The sequence below is a fragment of the Hesperophylax consimilis genome, chromosome 22 (assembly GCF_061612785.1).
Source record: "Hesperophylax consimilis isolate HC1 chromosome 22, BYU_Hcon_1.0, whole genome shotgun sequence".
In the NCBI taxonomy this organism is placed as follows: Eukaryota; Metazoa; Arthropoda; class Insecta; order Trichoptera; family Limnephilidae; genus Hesperophylax; species Hesperophylax consimilis.
Window position 1 is genome coordinate 20,195,285 of NC_142857.1, and position 26,039 is coordinate 20,221,323.

The 26,039-nt window shown below is 34.4% G+C and overlaps 1 protein-coding gene across 3 annotated transcripts; it reads left to right on the plus strand.

The window, feature by feature from the left end:
* The first annotated feature begins 1,233 nt into the window (after positions 1 to 1,233).
* Positions 1,234 to 25,773, plus strand: LOC149413197 (uncharacterized). Of its 3 annotated transcripts, none has more exons than XM_089645594.1 (11): positions 1,234 to 1,489; positions 11,545 to 11,778; positions 13,564 to 14,396; positions 14,554 to 14,619; positions 15,481 to 15,639; positions 17,487 to 17,646; positions 18,222 to 18,323; positions 18,902 to 19,078; positions 22,283 to 22,450; positions 23,278 to 23,434; positions 25,472 to 25,773. In XM_089645594.1, exons 1-11 carry the CDS (start codon positions 1,487 to 1,489, stop codon positions 25,678 to 25,680), a joined length of 2,268 nt encoding a protein of 755 aa, XP_089501720.1. In that variant the 5' UTR covers positions 1,234 to 1,486; the 3' UTR covers positions 25,681 to 25,773. The 3 variants fall into 3 exon arrangements, with proteins under 3 accessions (XP_089501720.1, XP_089501718.1, XP_089501719.1); XM_089645592.1 differs by lacking the exon at positions 1,234 to 1,489 and adding an exon at positions 8,747 to 8,865; XM_089645593.1 differs by lacking the exon at positions 1,234 to 1,489 and adding an exon at positions 8,747 to 8,865 and having other exon boundaries at positions 15,523 to 15,639.
* The last annotated feature ends 266 nt before the right edge of the window (positions 25,774 to 26,039 follow it).

The window sequence follows — 26,039 nt, forward strand, 5'->3', positions numbered from 1 at the left end:
AGGGTCAAACTAATTTAATGACTTGAAGCATATCAGGGAAACGCAATTAAATATATTGGCGATAACAATGGTCAAAAAGTAAGTTTAGTAGATTTCTCCATAAATGTTTGCGTATTCAGTCAAATTTCTGAATGTACCAGACCTCGTAAACTTCGCTCTTGAAGGCATTCCAATAAAAAATACCTACTTCAAAAATATGTATATTCTTATAGTCAGGGCCAGCCCTGTGCGGGCGCAATTGGAGCAGTCCGCTCCGGGCGCCGAATGTTCAAGGCGCTGATAATACCTAACACATCGCCCTTGAGATTATTTTTTACAAAAACTGCGCTACACAAAAAAAAAACAATCACCTACCTAAGTTTTAATAAGAGGCGTCAAAATTTCAGTCGATTAGAATATAATATAGACGGACAATCGCCGTTTCTGAATTAAGGTTTATTGTAAGTACTTATTTATGTGCGTGGATTTTTTTGTAATGGTATCACTAGGCTTATCTTGCCAGGGCTCCTTCAGATAGCAACTTTACGGGCATCTCCTAAGCCAAGCTTAAAATGCAACCCATGTACCGGTCCTATATCGGAACCGTCCGGGACACCAAAGTACCGAGAAAAATAGAGAATGACGACTTATTTGAATGTATACTAAGGGCGGGTTTCCTTGCGTTTTGATTTTTCGAAACATTTACACAAAACACCCGCGCCGAGAATGTTTTCCACCGGCCACGGAAAGCAATAATATTGTGTATGGTCACGCTCCAATGCTTTGTATAAATGTTTCGAAAAAAACAAAACATTTTGTGTGCCTGCTTCACACTCCCTCATGTTATTTACCTCTTCAAATAGGGCTGTTTTGGTATCTTTTTGAGATCTTTTGACCACATAAATAAAAAAAAATATATGATTCATTTGCTCAATATTATTTACGAAAATTGAACTAGAATTAATTCCTCACTATGATTCGATCATAATACTAGGAATCAGTTCTTTTTTGCGATCATGCAATTAATATTTCGATGGATGTACAAAATTCCGTAAACAACAAACCTATTCAGTAATAGTGAACTTGTTTACCTAACACTAGAACTTTGGTTTTAGTAAGAATTTACAAACATGGTGTTTACCTTGGGAAACCCTGCTGGAAAATGACGTATGATAATCGTAACATCTTGTTATGTACTTAGTATCTTAGTAAGTTGAGTTTAGCTTCCACTGTTGGGCGAGAGAATCGCATCACTCTCATATAATATTATAATTAACTAGATAAAATGCATAAGTGACAGAAATTACCGCCACATGCAATTAATATTTCATTAGTAATGATGTTATCTCGCAAGTGACCCGCAGTTTTCTTTAATCGTGTAGGAAAAATCTTAACTACGCCGCCACAAACTCATAAGTCTTTGTGTATTTAAAAAAAAAATTACTGTGATAGTTTTGTGTTTGTTTAGATTTGTGCATTCAAGATATCCTGGAATACATGTACGAATATGGTGGGTATAAAAACAATTGGTTTAACGACTCTCCCATGACCCTCCTAGACTAGCAAACTTTTGTGTATAGGTACCTAGTAGGTACCTGGGTATATTACTATTACGACTTAAAGATAATCGAAGATCCTCAGCTAGAAACTGAGAAAAAATCGAGAATGCATCCATTTATACTTACCGATTATATTTTCGCAAAAATACCTTGTACTGAACATATTAATTCAGTCGGTTCTCGTATATTAATATGATTTTAATCAACGATTGAATCTATAGCCCATTTAACTTCTAATATCTGTTTTTTTTTATGTATATATCTTCGTATATAGTGTATTATTGTAGTATTTCTAAGTATTAGTTGCAACTTGTAATTACAAATTTCAAGAAATTCTGGAATAAATGTTTGAATACGGTGGTGGGTATGAAAACAACAAAAAAACAAGGTTACAAATAATTATTAATAATATTTATCAAGTACTTGAATTTATTTCCTGATCTAGAAATATTCTATTATTAATTATTGCTCGATCTCTTTGCGTCTTTGGACTAGATCATGCATATCTAGCATGGATAAGGTTGATTTCATTGAATCTTAATTTATTGCTTTTTTTCTTTATGGGAACTTGTTTTATCTGACGTGTACCCGGTGTTGCTGGGGGTTATTCTTAGGAGATAGACATACGCCATAGTGAACTTTTTACGATATGCAATTCCGTAGTAAATTATTTTGATGTATCCCAAAAGGTTTAGCCAGCGTTAGCAATGTAAGCGCCCGAAAATATTTTTTACGATTCGATTACAAAACACCTATTTTCTATAAAAATAATATGCATCTATTGAATATCTACTTACACCTTCTGGGATAAATTCTCAAAATGATGGTGAAATCCTGCACAAACAGGCAGAATTTTAATTCTTTTGATAACTCACCATTGCTCTTTACATCAACAACTTTTGACTCTAGATTTTTTTCTGAAGGGAAGTCTTATTTGATTTGTTTTTCCCGTCCCATGTGTGTGTGTTTGTGCTGCGGATTTCGGGGTACACGATAAGTAAAAAAAAGTATTTCGGAAGTAATCCCCGACCTACGATACTGTCATACAGCAGGGTTTTAAATGTTTTTGGAAACCATTCGTTATAAATGAAATATTTACCGAAAACTGTGTTTAAATGTCTTCACAATCAAACTTTAAGGTGTTGGCATTGTTTACAATAATGCGGTAAAAAGGTAGGAAAAATGTTTTGTTGGAAACCCGTTGATACAAAAATATGACAAGACCGGTCGGTGGCCGAGTTGACATCGCGTTTGGGTCCCACTCAGGCGTAGTGTGTTCAATTCCTCGGCCGGCTAAGTCCTCCATCACAACACAAGTAACATTTTCAGCTTTCTGTGGTGGTAGTAGGAGATTTTCAAATATTGTCAGGTTATTCGTAACCCGGGAATGTTTGTCTTTCTTTAAAAAAAAAAAAAATGTTTACAGATAATTAGTGCGACTAGTGCGCAAGGTCCCTAAAGCTTTTTTTTCCCGTAGACCAAGTGCCGTTTTTTCTGTTTTGGGTATACTCCAGTGATGGTATGGCTAGGGAATTCTTGAAGAATAATTCCCCACAATTTAAAAATAATGTGGGGGGTGGCTGAGGAATTTCGAGATGAATAACTCCCACGATATTTTCGATTTACCTAGAAAACACATCACTGGCATAGTCTTTGACATTCGTATTTACAAATAAAAGTCTTACAAGTTTGGTCAAACGTTGCTATTGGGCGTATGGGCGCAACGCGTTGCTACTGGTATCAAACATGCAAGTTCCATCGCCCTTGAGATTATTTTTCACGAATAATGGCCCTACACAAAAATACAAATCATCCCAATGTAATTGATCACAGTGATAACCTACCTATTACCTAGGGCCTAGGGCCCAGTTGTCTACTGGTTTTGACATGGCGCGTCAAAATTTTACCCGCGTTAGCTCAGGGCCGACCCTGCGATAAACCCCCAATTTTTTTTTTCTTCATTGAAATGGATTCTCTGCAGGTCTAAAAATCGATATAGACCACTTTGTGAATGAATGGACTAGTTAAGTGACTATATCCTAAACCAATTAAAAAAATACTCCAGGTTGGATGCTATTTTTTTAAGTATATTTTATTTAGTTCTAACATTTTATATCGAGTGTAAGAAAAAGATTTGTTTTCCGATTTTATGTTCGGTTTAAATCTTCCCCACAGGAAAAACTAATCCCTTCCACACACTTTTCCACAAATGATCATCTAGTCAATCCACATTATGCAAGTGCATTATACACGGTGTCCGGAAACTCGTAGTACAAGCGGGAAACTGGAGAATCTACACCACATGGGGAACCCAAAAAAACATAAAGTTTTTTGATTTGAGCATTTTCAAAAAAAAAAAAAAAAAAACCAAAAAAAAATATTTTTCGGCTATTTTAGGGTTAAATTTTTTTCTGGTGTTTAGGGTTGAACAACAGATGTTTTAACCCTGCAGAGCAGAAATATTTTATGATTACACCGGGTTAAATGAAGGATGATTTCAAAATAATGGTTCAAATCCGAGTTTCTTCATTTGTTTTACTTTCAAATAGTTTTAATTAGTTGGGTACTTTGATCTTCAGTAATAATTTATAAGAATTTGATTAAAAAAAGAAAAAAAAAAAAAAAAAAAATCAACTTCAAACTCGATTTACTCGATAACGAAAGCTCTAATAAAAAAAAAATATACTACAAAATCGACTCCAAATGTGATGTAGATTCACCAGTTTCCCGCTTGTACTACGAGTTTCCGGACACCCTGTATAAGCATAATAAACACAAAATAATACAAATACAACACGTCAAATCACCAGAGATCAAATGGGAAAATAATTCCAGATATTTTCATATCACAGGGTAGAACTTCTAATTGGACCTATAAATCCTACTGAACCCTCAATATAAATATTTGAAAAATCTTTCGTGATCCTACATGTATTTAAAATGACTGATTTTTGAATTTTTATGTATAAATTCTTTGACAGATCTAATACGCCTAAATTTTGGATGAGAGAAATCACTTCTATTACCTACGTATTAATATGTGGACTTCACAACGTTGGGACCCACGAAAAACTGCAAGACCTTTGGCTTCCTTAACATTTATTTTAATGTTCATTGAACATTTTGAAACCTTTGTAATAAATAAATATTGTTTTGTGTTGCCGAAAAATTTGTCTTGGGAAGCCTAAAATCGTTGTAGCTTCTCGTAGGATAGCCATGGACTGTACTATTAATACTTAATACTAACCCTTTTTAACATATAATCTGATAACATTTTATTTTTTAACTTGTATATAAATATTAGAGTATTAGATATGGACCAAACGTTGCCACACACTTAGAATATTGTGTTGGCGTTGCATTGTTTTTATCCTAGTATATCTGCTACAGCACAATATAGATTAGCAATTCTCAAACTATTTATATGAAACGTATGCATAATCATTGCTAATTGTTTCATTATAAAATGTTGGAGTGTAGGTACCTACCCACTTGGTCGATATTGAATGCATATCCTATTTACACTTTAATTAATCAGACGTCATTATCATTATAATTATGATTCATAATGTATTGGTATTACCAGTAAGTAGGTAAAGATTATAATATATATATATAAGTATTTATAAGAGTGGACTTCATTTTACTAGATACTAGAGCAGTGTCTGCCAAACTTTTTTACTTCACGGATCACTGATTAATGGGGTTTTTCCGCAACACTCCAAATAAAAATGCCTTAAATTAAATTACTTTATTAACGACTACCGGAATAATTACGATCGCGAATCGCTAATTGCACTGGACTATTCCCCCAGTGTTGCAATATTTCACCTGATATTTGGCGGGGTCATGTTTGAAGTACGGTGAGCCAAGGGGAAGAAGTAGATTTTAAAGTCCCGCTGGTGGGTCGCATTGTGGCATTACGCTGAACGTCGACCATGGAAGTGTGGGCGCTTCTAGCCAATACTGGAGCACAGTATTCAGCTGTTGAGAAAACCAGGGCAATGGATGCCGTTCTGAGCATGTTAGCGTCGCATTCCCAGCTGTTGTGTTGATCTAGAAATTCTAGACGAAGAAAAAGATAAGCTATATAGATTTCAGCTAATTTAGTGGCAAACAGAGATGTGCAAAATGGGTCCCCAAAACCATTTGAAATGCACAATGGAAATGGGTCAAAATTTTTCCATTTGAAAATGCAAAATGGTTTTTAGACAAGCATTTCAAATGCAAAATACCTATTTTCAAAATTCATTGAAAATGCAAAATGGTTTCTCAGGTCAAACAATTAAAATAATTATAGAATTTTTAAACAATTTTGTCATTTAATAATGGACATCAATGTAGAACAAAAATATTACATGATGGTAAATCCAAAAACACCACGACTACAGATTATGAAACCACAAAAAAATTGCGCGGGACTAATGTTGCCAACGTAAAAACATAGAAACTGCTATCTAACATTTAATATTACAGCGTCATGGCCCCATGTTCAGTATTTGAATCAGAATTTTTTGTAATAGTATCACTTAATTGCCAGGGCTCCTACCAGGGAGCAACTTGACAAATGTAAATTATCTCTCATAGCGAGGTTGAGGACCGACTGATATTTGGGGCTTATGAAAAAAAGATGAGTGGAGATAGTAGGAAGAATGTTGCAAAATAGCATTTAAAATGGAAAATGCCTTGAGAAAAGCATTTAAAATGCAAAATGGTTTTTAGAAAAACATTTTAAAAGGAAATTTTGCATTTAGCATTTCCATTTGAAATGGATTTATTTGAAATAAAGCACATCTCTGGTGGCTAACAATCCAATTTTTCTGCTACGGTAGAGATAACGAACAATTACGCGTTTTATATTTTAAAATGACCACTACCTTCTCTATTACGAATCTGAAAATTGCAATTGATTCTATCATGCGAATTCACGTACACGACAAAACATGACTATTAGATCCCTGTAGATAATATTTTCTTACGTTAGTTGGTAAGCACGGGCATTTTATTTCCAGTTATTAAATTACTGCGGTAAACCGTATTATGCATATTTATGTTGTAAATTGTTCAATTAAATGAGTTCATTATTGAAAGGTTAGGAAAATTAATTATGCCTTCATTAATGCTTCTTTAAGGAGAAGCAAAACGGCAACATAGTCAAGCTCAGGGCCGGACCTATGCGGGCGCAATTGGAGCAATTCGCTCCGAGCGCCGACTTTTCAAGCCTGATAACCTTACACATCGCCCTCGAGATTATTTTTCATAAAACGGCGCTACACAAATTTCAAAAATCATCCAAATATGTTTGATTACAGTGTTAGTGTTAGTTTTGACAAGGAGCGCCAAAATTTTATTAGCGCCAGACTCCGTTTGGCTCAGCGCTAACATTTCACGTGATAGTACAAGTAAATAAGGTTAAAAAAAATTAAACGTTTACGTTTCCGTTATTCAAATTACGTTTTAAGGTAGTTTTTATGGGAAAATAAACATTGGAAATTCAAAAAAAGTTTTTTTTTGAATTTTCCTTTCTTACTTCTACCATCGTGTAGAATAAACTCCAAAAGTTAGCGCACTTTACCCCCGACACCATGAATATTAATTGAATCTGAAGAACACATTAATAAAATCTCAGATCGTTTAGACTGAATATGATAAAGTTGAAAAACGTTTTACAAATTTTCCAAACCGTTTTACGTAAAATACTAATTTACTCAATGATAAGAAGATACTTATTATAATAATAACATGGCATTTATATAGCGCAGTTTAGTGTCATTACTTTTTTTTTTTTTTTTAACCAAAAGTTTAATTCTGAATAATCAATTAGATTTGTCAAAAAGCCCAATACTGGGAATATTCCCTGTAAACTGTAAAAATTCCCAGTATCCCTTAATCACCCTACAATTATTAATGACTATTCTCTATTATTATAATATTTATATCCACTAATTGTTTTCTTTTAATATATTGTTGTTTCATTTTGGTTTTACTTTCTATCTCCCACTGTATGTATATATAATGACACATTTTGTATTATTGATTAGTTTAATTTTGTACCCTGACGATGCTCGAGTGTAGCGAAACCGGTCGGTCTTAAAATTAATAAAAATTCGTGGTCTTAAACAAAAAATATTGTTTTTATTTCATTAGTGTCATTTCATTTCAAGTGCGCTTAAATATGAATAACTTAAAATGTTTTTCCGTGCAACAGTTTTAAAAAGGGATATTATAGTTACGAATTTGTCGGAATTAATTGACATGTGAACCTTGAATCCTCTCACAGGCCTCTGTCAGGTCATGACACAAGCAACATTTTCCGTTTATAGTTATGGTAGTAGGAATGTTTCTAAAATTATCTGGTTATTCAACTGAAACTGGTTTTTAACTGAAAGACGCACACAAAAACAAAAACAAACATAACCGTCACATAAATATAACTTCTCATTTGCACAACATCAACAGGGAAAAACCATACTTCAACAGCCTACCCGAAAACAAAATAATTAAAGACGATAAATTAATGCCTAGTAAAAGCAATTAAAGACCAATGTTCAATCTAAAAAAAACTCATCCGCGTCAACTTAATCTATCTAAATTTGTATACAAATGAATTACTTAAAACATAACTATTTAAAATTATTCTAATAATCACAATGCTCACTCCTCTTTTAAACACAAGCTTCCGCTTACAGAAGAGGAAAAAACAAATGACAGTATTATTGTGTAGGTACATAATATTACGTATACCTAATAACTGTACTTGTAATGTAACATCATATATTATGTAAAATAGCATTTTTCACTAACGCGCCCTTGAGGTGTTTTTGCACAAAAACGGCGCTATAAAAGTTATCCAGGTATTATTATTTTATAAAAATTGTATTTAACCCCTAAGGGCCCGTTCCCACTTCCGAAATCGGAGGCGGGTCGCGTTTTAAAATCGGATGCCCTATGGCCCTGTTCACACATCCGTTTTAAAATCGGATCCTACTCTACGAAAAAAAATAATTGTCAATTCAACCAAAACATTTTATTTGCTCATTCTTCAATAGACGAAGCTCTTGTTGTCATGTGGTACTTATTAAAAAGAAGGAAAAAAGTGAAAAGAATATTTTGGGTTCACCCAATCATAGCTGAAAGATTTTCTGTAGGAACTTTCCAAGTGTTAATTGGTGAGTTGAGAAGTGATGAACTAAAGTTCTTTAATTATTTTAGAATGTCTATCACTTCCTTTAACCATCTACTGGAACGAGTTTCAGAGAGCTTAACATATCAAAATACAAAATTGAGAGTGCATTTGTCCTGCAGAAAGACTATCGATATTTTTAAGGTAAGAAAACAATAACAACTCAAATATTTTGTATTATGTGTTTATTAAACTAATACGCTCTTCCGTGAAACTCTGCTCTAAACGTTAAAAAATATAGCCTTAGCCGTTAGCCTAAATTATTATGTCAAAAAACGGCGTGAAGAAAAGACATAAAATTATACGTATTTCTTACAAAATAGCTACCGAAATGCATTATTTTCCATTTTCGGAAACTGAAATACTTACTTCCCAGTATTATCTAACTGATACACTGTGGGTTTTCTATTAAAAATGCGTATTAATCGTGTCACTATGTTCTGTAAATTTGATGTTTCAAAGAATTATTTAATTTTTTCAGGAGGGTCTAAGGTAAGTTTCTATGCGTAAACTGAAAGCGCGGTATTCTTTCTTTCTAACACTGTTTAAATCACATATCTAACCGTAATACAAAATGAGATAATGCATAACTTTTATGAGACGGTGTCAGGCTGGAATATATATTTCCTGAAATGACTCTACGGGGATTTGTGAAGAATATCTCCCAAAATTGCCAAAAGGGTTAAAAAATCAAAACCCAGGAATGTTTGTCTGTAGTATGAAGAAGTAAAAATATATATAAAAATAATTATAATAATAAACTCAATAAATTGACAACTTACAACGTCGTTCAGTGATTCAATGGCGAAAAAAAATCCTTGTGCGAATGAAGCTGTAAGTTGCACAAAGGGGAATATCACTTTAGCTTCTTCAAAATCTCTCCCTCTTTTCATAAACGTTCCATGTAATGTACGCGAGCCGAACTACCGAACTGAACTACTGAACCTCAACTTATGGGAAAAGAACGAAGCAACCGCAAATGGCGTAAAGTTTCAGTAGAGGGAATGTCAGGACAACCGAAAGTCCCAATAGAAGGTATAACAACCAATATATGGTAGAGGGAATATGCATTTTAAAAATATATCGGTAATTAATATTCGAAAGCACATATTCTCTATCTAACTAAGTATATTAACACGGTGTTTCTGGGTAAATTATATTATTTCTTAAGTGTTTTAATTGCACATTAACACGAACAATGTGTGCACACATTTATTAAGAAGACATCTTTTATTGAAGAGGACAGTCATCTTACCTACCTATTTAAATGGAATTTTACGGTAGCTGGAAAATTTCATGACTGGTTGCAAATTTTAATACAATGCTCTCATCTTATATACCTACCTGTTTATCATAACTTTTTTAATAATAATTGTATTTTAAAGCGGTGGTGTTTAAATAGACCTTCCTACATTCAACAATACTTCGTTTTCACACGTACCCTCGTGAAAACGAAGTCTTGTTCCATATAATACATTATTATTTTATATAGTATTGATCAAAATCTAAAACATCAAATCAAATACATACTTTTTCTAAAACCTCAGCATAACATTTTATAAGTTATTGAAAATTAACAAGAAATAATTGATTATTAAATAATATTGAATTAAATCCCCCGATTCTTTGATGCGATCTCAATAATCTCCGATTATTTCAGCGTTTTGAAATAGGGTGTTTCGATTATGCCATCACTTGCCAGGATCATAAATATCAGGAACCTAGAATTCCCATTTCCATAGATAAAAGATGAAAGTAGACACAAGGCAACACAAGGTATATCCAGGTATATCTATGGAAGTATGGACGCAAGTAAAAATTCAAACACGTCAAAGTCAACCATGTAAAAAAAAATTATAAAAACATAAAAAAATATTATCTACATGGACCTTTTTAGGTTCACGATTATCAACACCTTCGATACTACTCTTTGAGTCTGATGACCCAGAAAGCATAATTACGTTTATAAAGAAACCCTTTCAAGTCTGCAATATGCAGGAGATGGTATTTCTTTAGGAGTTCAATAAAAATTCAAAACATTTGTGACATTTCTGAATTCTCTCACAAGGAAGTAAGGTTCGAATGAAATTGTTGGCCTGGTTTATTTATGGTTGGCCTAATTTGACATTAATATCTTGATAGAGTCGCCGAATTCTGCTGTATGCTTAAATACGCATTAAAAAAAATAATAACACTTGATTTCAACTTAATTACTACTGGAAACGGTAATTATTCGGAACCGCTGGACACGGATTATACGAAATATTTTTAAATAAAACCTTCTGATTTACCTCAATGACTATGAAAGGAATCTGACTGCATTTGGGAAATTTTTAATTTTAGAAACAACTACCAAAACAACCCTGGAAACAACTATTTAGGTCGGGGAGATGGGAAAAATATGCACAAAATAGGTTCTTAGTTTGGGTTATGTAAATAATTTATGCGTATTTCCTAACCTTCAAACTCAACTCGGATCATAATATATAAACAAGAAAAAAAATGGCTGTTTATCTGTCAATGTCAAAACATGAAATTTGAGAAAAAAATTGAACTTATGGATCTTTTACCTTCTCCCTCGACATAAATAATTGAACTTATGGATCTTTTACCATCTCCCCTGACATAAAAAATTGAACTTATGGATCTTTTACCATCTCCCCTGACATAAATAATTGAACTTATGGATCTTTTACCTTCTCCCCCGACATAAATAATTGTTTTATTGTATAAGTTAAGTTGAGAGAAGTGTTATTTATATTTTTTGCATATTAAGCGTGCAGCGGAATTCGGCAACTTTACCAACATCTTTTACGTTCCCAGGTTAAATATAGTAATTTACTGCAAATAGTGGGAGTATTAGCCAACCTTCTGCTCGCCGAGGGTCAGCAATATGTCTCCTCAATGCCCGCCTCGCCCTGCCCCGCCGTGTTCTCATACGATGGGACCTCCTCGGTGCAAGGGCAGTGGTACGGGGGCCTCAAGATCAGCACGGACGTGCAGCTGTACGGTGTCTGGATTGATGTCATCTTGGACAAGAGGGCGGAGTCTCTTAGTGTGAGTATACTTTGTTCATATGTGTATGGTGGTCCAGTCGCTACTAGGCCGCCTTCCAAACAACATCTAAGTTATATTCCTATGTTTGTACATGTACATCATAAAATTCAACATGGTGTATAAATTTGATAATGATCGCTCTATTATAAAGTCTATTTGAGAGGAGCACCAACCATGTACCGGGTGTGCCTGTAAGTTAATATCAATATTGTATTGTGACTTTGTGCTCCTTGAGAACATCTGTATATAGCTTTCTACCTATATACAGGTGTTGACCAGTTGAGAAAAAAGTGGAGCCTTAAAAATACATAAATATAATCAAATATAAAATTCTCGAATTTGCAATAATAAACATTTAATACTTTTATCAGACTATGTGAAGCCTCTGGAATCTGTTATAATCGTAAGTATAATCTAATTAGAAAAAACATCAAAACTTGAGTTAACCTCAGTCTTCAACATTTTAGTTCAGAAAACGTCTGAAAATTGTTATTTCTGTCGCAAACCGCCAATCTGAAAAAAAACAGAAAAATTTATTTCTCATCTTTTATTTATTTATTTGAGGAACATAGCAGTCTTAGTAATACAATATGCGTAAGAGGATAACAAAAAAACAGACCAATTATTAATGTTCACAGATAGATATTCAGAAACATAAAACTAACCTGTAAACTAGAATATTTAATAAAAATAGAAAAAAAAAAACAGAATAAAGCAGCAAATAAGAAAAATAATAATATGAATGTAAATTCAACAAACGATAAACCTATAATATGCCAACAATAAACAGCAATAAAATAAATGTGATTATAACTATACTTAAATAGACTTGGGTTGGAACGGGAAAGGGGAGGAGAGGGATAAGGAAAAGTTGCCACGCAAGTAATATTAATATATTAGGTACAATCAATTTAACAGTCGTGAATATGAGTTAGAATGTGATACAATGAAATTCTGTAGTGATAGTAACTAGCAGTGAATATGTCAGCACGAGTGTCTATATTTGCAAATTTATTATTATAGTAGTTAAATGTTCTTATTATTATTATGTCTTATTCTTTTAAAAATATATGTAGATAGTCGATACATACATAGTTCATAGGAAAATCGATCTGAAATAGGTTGCAGTTGTAAAAAAAACCAAGTTATCCTTTTCCCAATTACTTTTGCATTTATATTTCTCAATTCATTTTTTAATAACTTGTTGACACTGTAACCACCATATTTATCAACCGTTTAAAACATGTCTTTATATCCTTAAAACAATATCTTTTAAACTGTATCACATGGCTGTCATATCATGCAAATGATATCTAACCACACCAGTGCCATCTGCTTCGAGCTTTTCAGATTACCTGCCATTTGAGTGTTTCTTGCAAATGTTTGATTTAGCTTATTTTCACAAAATTCAATGCTGCAAAGTTCTTATCACCCACCAGATAGATTCATATTATCTTAGTATCGCCCCGGTGAGTCACCACCATCCAGATCCACACTTGGCTTGAAATGGCTCTGACTATATTTAGCGATGCTTCAAACCTTCTTCGCCACCTCCTTCCCCCTGCATTTTCCCCTCACTCTTCAGCATCACAACCTTTTTTTAAAGTTTATTTATTCATTTAAATTATTTGTTACATGTATTGAGGATTTTTCGACCACCATGCTAGGCACATGCCCATGTTATGATGGTCGACCTTAAGTTGAGATTGTAGCCCTGTAAAGATAAGACTTTCAACATGAACTAGCAACACCTTTAATAATATGTACACCCTTTTTCTATTCCAGAGCTCATTTGGAGAAGTCTCATCTTCAGACAACTTGTCATACAAAATAGAAAACAAGCAACAGAATATAAATCCTGGAACCCATCTGCAGATCACAATCTCTGTTACTTACAACTCGTTTTACTTAGCGCCGAGGGTGCAAACACTGCGATTAAATGGGCAACAAATATGTCCCTCATCAATACACTTCATACAATCTGTGTTGCCTGTACAATCCAACCCGGGAAGAGGAAACATCAACAGAGGCAATGGCAACAGAGATAATGATAATAGGGAATACAATAGAGATAACAGCAATGAAAGAGAAAATACTAATACGGCAGTCGTGTACCCTTCAATCTCTGGAAGTCAAGAGGGTGTGTATACTCAGAATTCTGGTAGAGCCCGTACAACAGAAATTCCACGGGTTCGGACAATGGAGAGTCCCGGTAGAGTGAATGACAACCAAGATAGTTATAGTAGAGGGAATGTTAACCAAGGCAGTACCAATAGAGGGCATAACAATCAAGACGGTTTCAGTAGAGGAAATGTCAGGACAACCGAAAGTCCCGGTAGAGGGTATGACAACCAAGATAATAATGGCAGAGGGAATGTCAACCAAGACAGTCCGAATAGAGGGTATAACAACCAAGACAGTTCCAATACAGGGAATGTCAGAACAACCGGAAGTCCCGATAGAGGATATGACAATCAAGATAGTTACATTAGAGATAATAGTGGTGAAAGAGAGAACCCATACGCGTTAAGTTTAGTCCCATCTGTGTCTCATAGTTATTCGCAAACTAATGATCAGGGAAGAACTCTGACCAGTCGGCCGGCAGTTCGAGAAACTTCGTAAGTTTTCATTATAATAATATGATTAGCGAAATATGTATATTTCTGTAACTATAATAAATAAAATTACGTTGGAATACAAAAGCAGTAATCTAAGTAAGAAAGTTACATTTTTTTATTAGTATTTTTTTAATTAGTGATATTTTTACATTTTCAGTATCCAGGGAAGTAGAATAACACCGTCACAACAATATCCTTCTTCAAGACCATCTGGAAATGGAAAGTAAGTTACAAAACAATTTCTCTTTTTCAACAGGCACAAATAAAGGGTTTGAATTAAAAAAAAATTATTTAAATTAAAAAACAAACAAAAAAATTGTCTCATTACACGTCACGGCTGATGTCAAATAACTGGATGTTGAGTGTTAAAAACAAAATCAAAGTTAATTTGGTATTCTGTAAATAACTAGTAGTTCAGTGAACAGTAGACCTCGCATCCAAAAAAGTATATTTCTGATTTTCTCTGGTTTGATAAATCGTAAGATTTATAAATAGGTACATAAATACCTCCCTACTTAATTATAAACCGTATATTTTATATATAAAAATATTTAAAATAAGAAATTAAAAATTTTGTCCAAAGAAACGTCACTATCTTAATAACAATTTTTTTTTTTAATTTCTTTTGTCAGTTAGGTACCATAATATTGAAAAGATGCTAATAAGATAATACAAATAAGCAAGCTGATATCACATTTAGAAAAACAAAATTAATGAATTTTAAAATGGCCACTATCTTTAAACAGAAACGGTCGAGTTAAAATAGAAATTAGCTACACTCAGTCAAAAATGTGATAGATATCTTTACAGTATTCTTTTCTTTGTAATTGTAACAATCAAATTATTTCATAGAATTTTAACAATTCATCAATTTTCAATGATAAAATTCAAGTGCCGGTTGTTTCACAGTACTTGGATAGTAACAGAACTTGAATGTTAACTTTGTAATTTGACGATTTGTTCAAATTATGTGAAACAGCAGTTTTATTGTTATTCTTCTATTTATTCAAGTCTTTCTTCACCTGCAATTATTTAGCAAATATTTAAGTTGTAGACCGCCGCTTGGCGTGATATAAATTTTCAGTTCTGGCCAATCATCCACCAAGTTCATTCCCCTCTCCCCCAGCTCGGGCAGGACCAGCAACACCCGGCGTCCGCAGATGACCTCCGCCTCCACACAAACGCGTAACGCTCAGCCCAACGTGAGCCAAGACTACGACACTGATGATGGTGATAACGTGGAGTAAGATTTTTATAATACTGATTCACTATCCTCTTTGCGCCTTTCAAATCGAGGACGCCAACATACTTTTATAAAATAGAAGAGTCAGCCCATATAAGCGGAGACTTGAAACCGTGTTCTATTTTGTTAGGGGTAAGTGTGTGGTCCCTTGCCTAAATTAGCCAAACTTTATTTTACTTACAGAATTACATTCCAATAACAAATGTCTATTGCACTATTATTCAATACTCCTTACCTAGGACGGGTTGTTTCGGAGAATTTGAACAATTCATTTTCTGGTTCTGTAAAAGTCCTATTATTGTATCATTATAGGCTAGTTGCTTGACAGAACTGAAATAATAATAGAACTTGAAAAATCTCTCACAGAACTTGAAAATTAAATTTGAAATTTGAAGAGTTGTTCAAATTCTTCGAAACAACCCGTTCTTAATTGGTCTCATACAAATCGTTGTCTCCCTTACCGTCATGGTTAGAAATATGATCTAAATGATGTTAGAAAGAGAAAATACCAAGCTTTATACTCAAATCTAGAAGCTAACCACAGAAGAAATAAAATGCACACCTCTATGAAACTGAAATTTGAAAAAATTTTCATTAGACCTTGTAAATTTTGTCAAAAATTAATTTCATATGAGACAAAATAAAATTACATAATGTTTATTAATAAACAGCAAATTTGTCTAATATAATGTGTATTTTTTCCTTATCAATAATTTTAGTTCAGTGTTCAGACGCAAAAAACGCGAGGTGTGGCATTTTTAAAACTTTTTTATTGTTTGTATTGAAAATTTTAATACTTCAGAAATTATATGTTTATTTCTAATAATAAAATTTGAACGTGAATACTTTCAGAATTATTCCATTTATTTGCATTTTATTACAAAGCGAAAATACTCCGACCTTCTGACAGAATATACCAGAGGTCTGTAGGGTTGGCATTATACTTGAATGATTTTTTATGTTGCACATTATTGTATTTGTTTGGTAGCATTGCATAGAGACTGTATTAGTTTTTTAACTTGATGCCTCACAAGAGCGCCCCTGTCTGTACAGTGCAAAGACAGGGGAACTATTTCGCCACCCGATTGGGCAGCGTTGTGAGGCCGTGTGAAGTGATTTATTAATGCAGGTCTTTAATAAGCCCGGATTATAAGAAGGAGTAAACACAGTAGCCGGAGTCGAAGATACGACCCGTTCTCATAAAGCCAACATCAACTATGAACGGGTGATCCTCTCGAGTCTGTCAAGTTTCACCCATGTGCACCGGCGATCAATGCTGCTAGCTCCTTAGAGTAGGCTTCAAAATACCTGTAGAACAGACTCAGCATGCCTACATTGCGCCTGTACATTAGAGATGGCAATCAGGCAAACCACTCTCCTTTGCATATAACCAAGTCAATCAAGCTATGTATTTATTTTGCGCTTGTATAATAATTATGTATTATGAACCTAAATTATATTATTCTTTATGCTATCTGCAATTTAAAAACTAGTTACTGTATTTTTTTTCTCTTTTATTTAAACCTTATACTATATATTCGTTTTTTTGTTTTTCTAAACTAGAGAAGATCGATATTGCCGTCCCGATTACATGGAACCGGTTCCTTTGCTGTCACTGAAACCATAGATATTATTTCTCCAAATATCAGTTTATTTTTGTAACCGGTTGTTTTAACATTTTTGAAGAACCTGTTAAATTTTTCTCAGAATTTCTGTAGTCACCCCTGTCCCCCCATGGTTTTTTCTTTTTGAGGAACCGGTTTCACATCGGTCTTCAGTAACTAGAACCGCAGTGACAACCCACGATTATATTTGGGAAATAACCCATATAATTTATTTATCAACAGTGTGGAACCCAGCACCACAAGGAAGTCAGCGCGAGGAGGCGGTTCCTCCAGCTCCAACGACTACTTCCAGGGAGATCACAGAATTCCTCAAGAAGCCAAGATCCACCCCACTCCACCCCAATCCAGGCCCCCTTCCAGACAATCAGAGTCAGGTTCACAGGTTAGTATGGGACATGATCAATTGAAAATACTACATATATTTACTGAATTCAATTTTTGGATGTCATCATCGACACTACAAACCTTGAGTTTTGGCCGCCTCTAATAAAAGTCGGTCTCCCCCCAGTTTTAATCCATCATTGTTTGTCTTCACATCATTGTGTGAATACCGAACAAAAGTCCTAACTGCTCCATGCTAGAAGGAGCTAGTAAGACTGGCATCCTCATCGTGGTATGTTATGAGGCTGAAGTGAATGGGGAGAGGAAGGAGATTGGGAAGAGGACGGTGGGGAAGTACCTGGAAATTCAGATCTGGCCACCAAACACGGCTAAAGCGTATTTCAAGCTATGTTTCAATTCTGAACAGTTGTCTTTCACCAGGGCGATACTGAGAATATCTACCACTCTGGAACGTGCCACCCAACATCCTCCGCCAAAACCTAAACAAACCTCACCCCATGAACCCTGGCACCTATGGTAGAGTTGTTGGTTATCCAATGAATGATTCCCAGGGCGGCAGTACCCATACCCGCCTCCCAAATTGCAACATTAAAAATGTTTATTTTTTTCCAACAGCCTTGTGGTAAAACGGCGCTCCAAGCAGCTCCCCTGATAGTTAATGGGGTCATCGCCAAGCAGGGACAGTGGCCCTGGCATGTGGCCCTCTACCAGTCACAGGTGATTCTTTATATTCTATTGCTATGTTTTGTTCAATCCGCAGACTATGGTGAGAGGAACGTGACATAATATTAGTTAATGTTGTCCCCTACAAGTGGAGAAGGAAAGAGATGATTAAGAGGAGAGTCGGGAAGTACCTGGCTATTCGGATCTAGTACCATTTAGAATGATTTGATTCTGAATGTTGGCCTATCTTACAGGGTGATTTGGAAATTATTTTTCATCATGCAAATATAGTAATATTTATATGTACACACATTGTATGTTCAAATCTACTCACACCAGATTTTGAATCCTTGAACTCTGGCTTCAGAGATAAAGAGAAATCCACTTTACTTTAGAAAGTCAAGAAGTCCTTTAAACCTTGATTTAAAAAAAAATCGTAACATAGGTCTTCCCTTGTCACATTCTTGAGGTTCTTTTTCTTACGTAGAGACGGTTTTTTGAGGTTTTTTTTCATAAATGTAATGAGAATGTTTTATGATATTTTTTCTCACATAATGATAATGTTTTTTCTCTTAAACGTAGTGTTAAAGCTTTTTTGAGATTTTTTATAATAAAAATATTGTTATTTCCAGACAGTAGACAGCAAGTACATCTGCGGCGGGTCACTGGTGTCACTGCGCCATGTGCTGACGGCGGCGCACTGCGTGACGCGCACGGGCACGACACGCACCGTCAACGCACAGACGCTCACTGTGCACCTTGGCAAGTTCAACCTGCGCAAGACGTCTGACGGGGTTCAAATCATGTTTGTAAGCCAATTCATACTTAATATTCTGATAATAATTTTTAACTGATTTTATTTGACTCGACTGGTCTTTCCCGTCTAACGATATTGTAATTCCTAATTCTGATAAACCCCGCCCACTCTAACCCCTCCCCCCTCCTTCCACTTCTTCTTTCCAATTGTAATCTATATTTAATTTTTGACTTCGGAGTATACTTACTCCTGATGAGGTGAACTACGTTCATGAAACATGTAGTGGTTGTATATAATAAAGTGATGTAAACAAAGTTATTTGTGTTTGAAATAAAGAATAAGATTAAATTATTTTATCTATTTCCGTTGTATATCAATGCATATGTACGCAATAAAATGTAAACATTATATTTATTTTTTATTGGACAATTTGTATAGCGCCGCTTTTGTGAGATATCACCTCAGGGGTGCTATATTGTAATAATCTTTTTTTTTTTTTTTAAAAGAAAGACAAACATTCCCAGGTTTCGAATAACCCAACAATGTTTGAAAATCTCCTACTACCACCACAGAAAGCCGAAAATGTTGCTTGTGTTGTGATGGAGGACTTAGCCAGCCGAGAAATCGAACACGCGACGCTCGGGTGAGACCCAAGCGCTATGCCCACTCAACAACTGACCGGTCAATATATTTATATCTATATTTACAATATATACTCACCCTCTCTCTGTGAATGACCTAATATGTACCTATTAAATGTAACTGTTGTTAGTATCACTTAAACTGGGCGAAGCCCAAGCAAGTGCCGCCCGCAGGGCCTAGCAGGAAAAAACCCGCGGAGCGGGTTTTCAACTGCTAGTGATGACAATTGCGGCCAGCCGATAAGCTTGCTGTACATACAATGACTAGCGCGGCAGTACTGCAGCAATAACATTCAAATTATGAAGCGTGTCTCGTGACGTCACATAAGATTTGATACATTTTTCAATTTGAAAGCTCATAACTTGGAGATTATTAACTCAAAATATAATGCGTATTCATCAAAATAATTTTTTTTAAATAGCATATAACCTCAATTAGAATGACTTTCTTAAGAGTGGGTTATAGGGCATAATGGTGATTTGCTGGAAAACAGCTCCCTAAAACGGCTTAATACTACCTTTCGTATGTCATTCTCAGACTTCATATTTTTTTATACCAATTAATGGACTATTATTTTTCAGTCTGCCTATTTTTTTTTGTAGTTGTTGTAGGCATTCGACTATAAAAAATAAAAACATTGATACACCATACAACCCACTTTTAAAACTTCGATCCATGATTATCGCATTAAAAACGCTTTTACACAATATTTTTAATTTAAAATATGTATATAATACACACATCTGTAGAAGTACGGCCTCTTATTATCGTTATGATATCTGTGGATATTAACAATTAAATAAATACTTCATCTTGCACCAAATTTTCAAGACATTTCACAGTATTTTACTTATTACGGGTGAGAAGCCCCCGTGAACGGTACTGAAGCTATCGCTCCCTGTTTCACGGCGTATATATTTCGAAAATGCCATCAAAATGTTTCATTAATAGGTCTAAAAGTAGAATACCGACTCACTTGAAGCATTGCAATAATCTAATGAAGCTACAAAAACAGTAATTACTCACAAATTCTCTTTTTTCATGTAAATTTGACGTATTGTATTTTTTCAAGTGTCATATTTTAAAACTCAACATTTAATATGCGTTCCTTTTCCTAACGGTTAGCACTAACGTCATGTTGTTTACTGGCGGCATCTTTATGCAAGTGTGTGTGAGAGAATTCATTGTCTTTACGCGCTCTGACCAAGTGGGAGAGTGAACGTTTTATCATAGGGCACGTTTGGTAATTGAACCAAAAATTACCAATATTATTTTTCTCTTTGTAGATCAATATTATGATTTATCCATGGCAGCCGGAAAAAATACTCCAAACAAGGTATGCTTCAAGTAACGAATAAATGAAAAAAGATTATTGTTTAGTTGTACTAAATAACACAGAATAATTTAACAAATATATAAATAAAAAAATAAAATTTCTTTTATTTCTCGAGGTCAATTTATTAATGATGTTATTAATATGTATAGATATTCTATCAAATATAAAATTAAGAAATTCACCAAATAAATCCACCTTCGATTTTCTCGAAAACGAAAGCTCAAATAAAAAAAGTCATAACCCAAAATTGTCAATAAATGAAAGGTTATTCACAAGTTATCCCTTTATAGGACAACTTTTTTTAAACGATACGCCCTTAATGGTTTTATTTATGTATTCTATATTCATTTTGATGAACAGAAAAAAACTTTTTTTTTCTTAGCTTTTTTGAAATTTTCGATTTTCCAGCGGGTTTTTTTCTGACCGGTGTCCATTTAAAAAAAATGATATAAAATTATTGTTTTCATTACAAAACGACAGGTTGGTAAGGAAAATGTACTTTTATTTATTTGCGTTACAGGGGAATAACTGCTTTGATAATGTTATAGAGAAAGTGACCAGGACGCGATTTTCGTAAATTTACTCAACATGTTCGAACTTCGGGCGGTTGGTTCGATTCAAGACCTCTGTGCGTTACCTCAGAATGATTACAACCCAAGGGCTTATAACTTGTAAACATAAAGAAATATAAACCTTAATGTTGCAGGTCTCAAAACTATCCGTTTTTAGCTTATGACCTATAAAGGGTTTTACCGTTTATACCACGAGTTTCCGAACACCGTGTAAAACAAACTATATGTATCGGAAATGTTCCTCAACACTAATGACAACAGCAAGTGAATGATGAAACATTGATAAAAAATGTCAAATTAAATGCTTTACCAAAATAGTAGGTTATGCAAATAAGTCATACCTTTTTACTAAGTTGTTTGTTTTACTTAATATTTCACATTCATATTATACGATCATTGCTTTGCGACAAACGCACATGTGATGTTATATTTTAACATGTTCATTAATGTACAACTACCGCCCTCTAGTGACAAAAAAATGAAGACATTTTGACAGTTTGCGAAATTTCGCTATCATATAACAAGCGCTTAATAAAAATACCTAAATAAATTTCCGACTTTGGGGAATCAGGAACCCACGAAGTTATGATAATGGAGTAATAAATTGGATTATAAGGATTTTTGAGTGTGTACAGTACGGGCCACCTTAGAACTTCATTCAATTTCAGCCTCTAACCAATCATTTTGCTTTTTTTACTTTTTGCAGGTTCGCAAGACTTTCATCCACCCGGATTACAACGCCTCGACGTTCTACGCCGATCTGGCGGTGCTGAAGTTCACCAAGGACGCGGAGTACTCCAATGTGGTGCGGCCCGTGTGCCTGTGGCAGGACAGTGAAACAGACCTCACCAAGGTCATAGGGAGGGAGGGATCCGTAACTATCTTTTCATTTAATATTTCTATCCTTTTCTTGGAGCAAAAAATTTGTTCTTTATATATTATCAGTTATCTTCCAGAATAGCTAGACACCTTTAATATAAATATTTTTTTTAAATAACGCTTCTATTCAACTTATACTATAAAATAGAACTATTCACGTCGAAGGAGATACTAAAAGTTGCATTAAAGTTCCATTTTTTATCAATCAAAATTTCATGTGTTATGACAGTTTCAGCCTTATTGTATTCTTGTTTGACATATTCATAGTGTGTCCAGCGATTCTGAAATTTTACCATATTATCTCCACACACGGCCTCCATGGTCGAGTGGTTCAGATCCTCGGCTACGAATCCAGAGTTCAAATCCTGGCGTGCGCAAGCAAATGTTATTTGATTAATTTGTGTTACTTTATAAATTACTTATTTAAAATAATATATAATATATTTGCGGCACGTTTCAGAGTGGAAGATTCTCTCTGTCTCGCCCTGGTGTAAGACCACCATTCATAATTGCAAATATTATTTGCAGGGGTTCTATAACAATTCATAACACTGACAAATCAGAACACATTTGAAAAGTGAACTAAAATTAAGAAAAAATAAAAACCAAATTAACTAGTGTAACATAGTGGTTATTGTGTGGGTGTTGGTTTGCGTGTGAGTAAGTATTTAAGCTTTAATCACTACAGTTGATCTAGCGGATGTAGGTGATCTAATTATCTAGCGGAGCTCTAAGAACAAAAACAGAAAGGGAAGACGGGAGACTTCACAAGATGGTGGCGGACGTGGAAAGTGTTCTGATTTGCCCATTTACCATTTACAGGTGGTGGGCTGGGGGTATGACGAGAACAACCGTCTGCAAGAGGAACTGGCCATGACTCGCATGCCCATTGTGGAGCAGCTCACCTGCCTCTGGTCCTTCAAGGAGTTCTTCTCGCACTTCACCTCAAACCGCTCCTTCTGCGCCGGCTTCGCTAATGGTAATGATATCCTCCACATAACTTAATCTAAAGATGACAGGTCCTGAAGAAAATAATTATCCCATTTACTCGGTGTGCATGTGGATTGTTTGGTCACTGGGTTGTCCACTTGGTCATGATTATTTATTTATTAACTCCCGTTTTAAGGGCTTTTACATACGATTAGTGAAAATTATACATAACTGAACTGACTCAATAACAATCTTTTGTATTTGTTCAGTAATAAATTGAAAATTTTCATTGACTCGGTATAATTATTTCCCTCCATTAGTATTCTGGGCGATGAGGAATACATATGGTAGTTAGTCGCAGAATTTGTGCACTGGAATAAATCTTAACTTCTAGTATTATGTAGTGAAATCCGAGAGCTTATCAATTCTGGACTATCGAATACATCATTTAGAATTTTATATAGAAATACCAAGTCAGTGAAAATCCTTCTCTCTGACAATTTACATATTTATTTGATTTAAAAGAGTGTTGTAGTTCAACAAAATTTTTGGAATCCCATCTTAAAACTTAGAAAAAAACGTAAGGTTGTATTTTGTATTCTTTTAATAGTTTGCTCATGAATATTGTAATGAGGGTTCCAGACGTGAGAATTGTACTCAAGTTGACTTCTAACCAGAGATGTGCAAAATGGGTACCCAAAACCATTTGAAATGCAAAATGGAAATGGGTCAAAACTTTTCCATTTGAAAATGCAAAATGGTTTTTAGAAAAGCATTTCAAATGCAAAATGCAAAATACCTATTTTCAAAATGCATTGAAAATGCAAAATGGTTTCTCAGGTCAAACAATTAAAATAATTATAGAATTTTTAAACAATTTTGTCATTTAATAATGGACATCAATGTAGAACAAAAATATTACATGATGGTAGATCCAAAAACACCACGACTACAGATTATGAAACCACAAAAAATTTGCGCGGGACTAATGTTGCCAACGTAAAACATAGAAACTGCTATCTAACGTTTAATATTACAGCGTCATGGCCCCATGTTCAGTATTTTTTGTAATGGTATCACTCAATTGCCAGGGCTCCTACCAGGGAGCAACTTGACAAATGTAAATTATCTTTCTTGTAGCGAGGTTGAGGACCGACTGATATTTGGGGCTTATGAAAAAAAGATGAGTGGAGATAGTAGGAAGAATGTTGCAAAAAGCATTTAAAATGGAAAATGCATTGAGAAAAGCATTTAAAATGCAAAATGGAAAATACCCATTTTGCATTTCCATTTGAAATGGATTTATTTGAAATAAAGCACATCTCTGCTTCTAACATAGGCAAAATATAACAATTAACACTTAATATTGTTAAAATTTGTAGTTGACCTATTGATAAATCCCAACATGTGTAAGCCCTTTTTAGAGATTTCAGTTGTGGTTAACAAATGAAAGATTTGGGTTGAAAAGTTATGCCTAAACTTTTAATTAGTGAATGTCCATTAACATCTTCATACATCTGGCATTATTTTCACGTGTCCAGCTCATCAAAGTCTTACTTAGGATGGGTTGTTTCACAGAATTTGAACAATTCATCAAATTTCAACATTCATATTCGTGTTCTGTTAAAGTCTTATTCGAATTCTGTTATTATATCATTATAAGCCAGTTACTTGACAGAAGTGAAATAGTAACATAACTCGAAAAGATCTTTCTCAGAACTTGAAAAATAACTTTGAAATTTGAAGAATTGATCAGTTGAGTTTATTGTTCAATAAACTCTTCAATGTTCTCAGAAACTAGTTGCATTGATCTAGAAAACCTGGCTCACTGTTCAAAAGTTACTGCTGCTCCAGAAAACAGACTTCTGTGCGTAGCACTATGTATTTATTTTTGATAGGTACGTAGTCATTTTTGTGCATACATGTACAAAGTTTGAGTCACAGATCAATCACGCATCTAAAAATAATGCATGTAGCGGTATCAAATAATAATCAAATAATCTTGGGCGAGTTTCCTGAAAGAATATGTAAATTAGTACCTACTTACATGAATCATTATTTTTAAATAAATATTTTTTCTGTCCAGGTACCTCTGTTTGCAACGGCGACTCGGGCGGCGGCATGGTGTTCCCTGAGGTTGAATACTCTGGCAACACTGATACATGGCACCTACGCGGGGTGGTGTCCATCAGTGTCGCCAGGCAGAATGAGATTGTGTGCGATCCCAACCACTATGTTGTGTTTACAGATGCCGCGCAGTTCCTAACCTGGATCAAACAGACCATAGAACGATAATATTCTTATTAACAAATTATATAAATTATAAAATAAGTGTTATTGTAAAAATGTTGAATATGAATATTATTGGTTTTGAGAAGCAGTCCATGACAACAAATAAATGAGTTTATTATTTCTCTTGCCTTATACTGACAGTTCCGTCACTCTATTACTTCAAATAATCCCAGATAGATATGTTGTGTCTCCGAGATTTCTCTTTAAATTAACTCTTTGCACGCGGCCGTTTCAACTGTTGTTACGTCAAAAACTCCATACTCACCCGCGACTGTATCAACAGTTGATACGGAAACTTTGACGGCTGATATTCCAGCGCTCTTTCGTCATAAATTTATTTCTTGCTCACTTGGACATTCGTA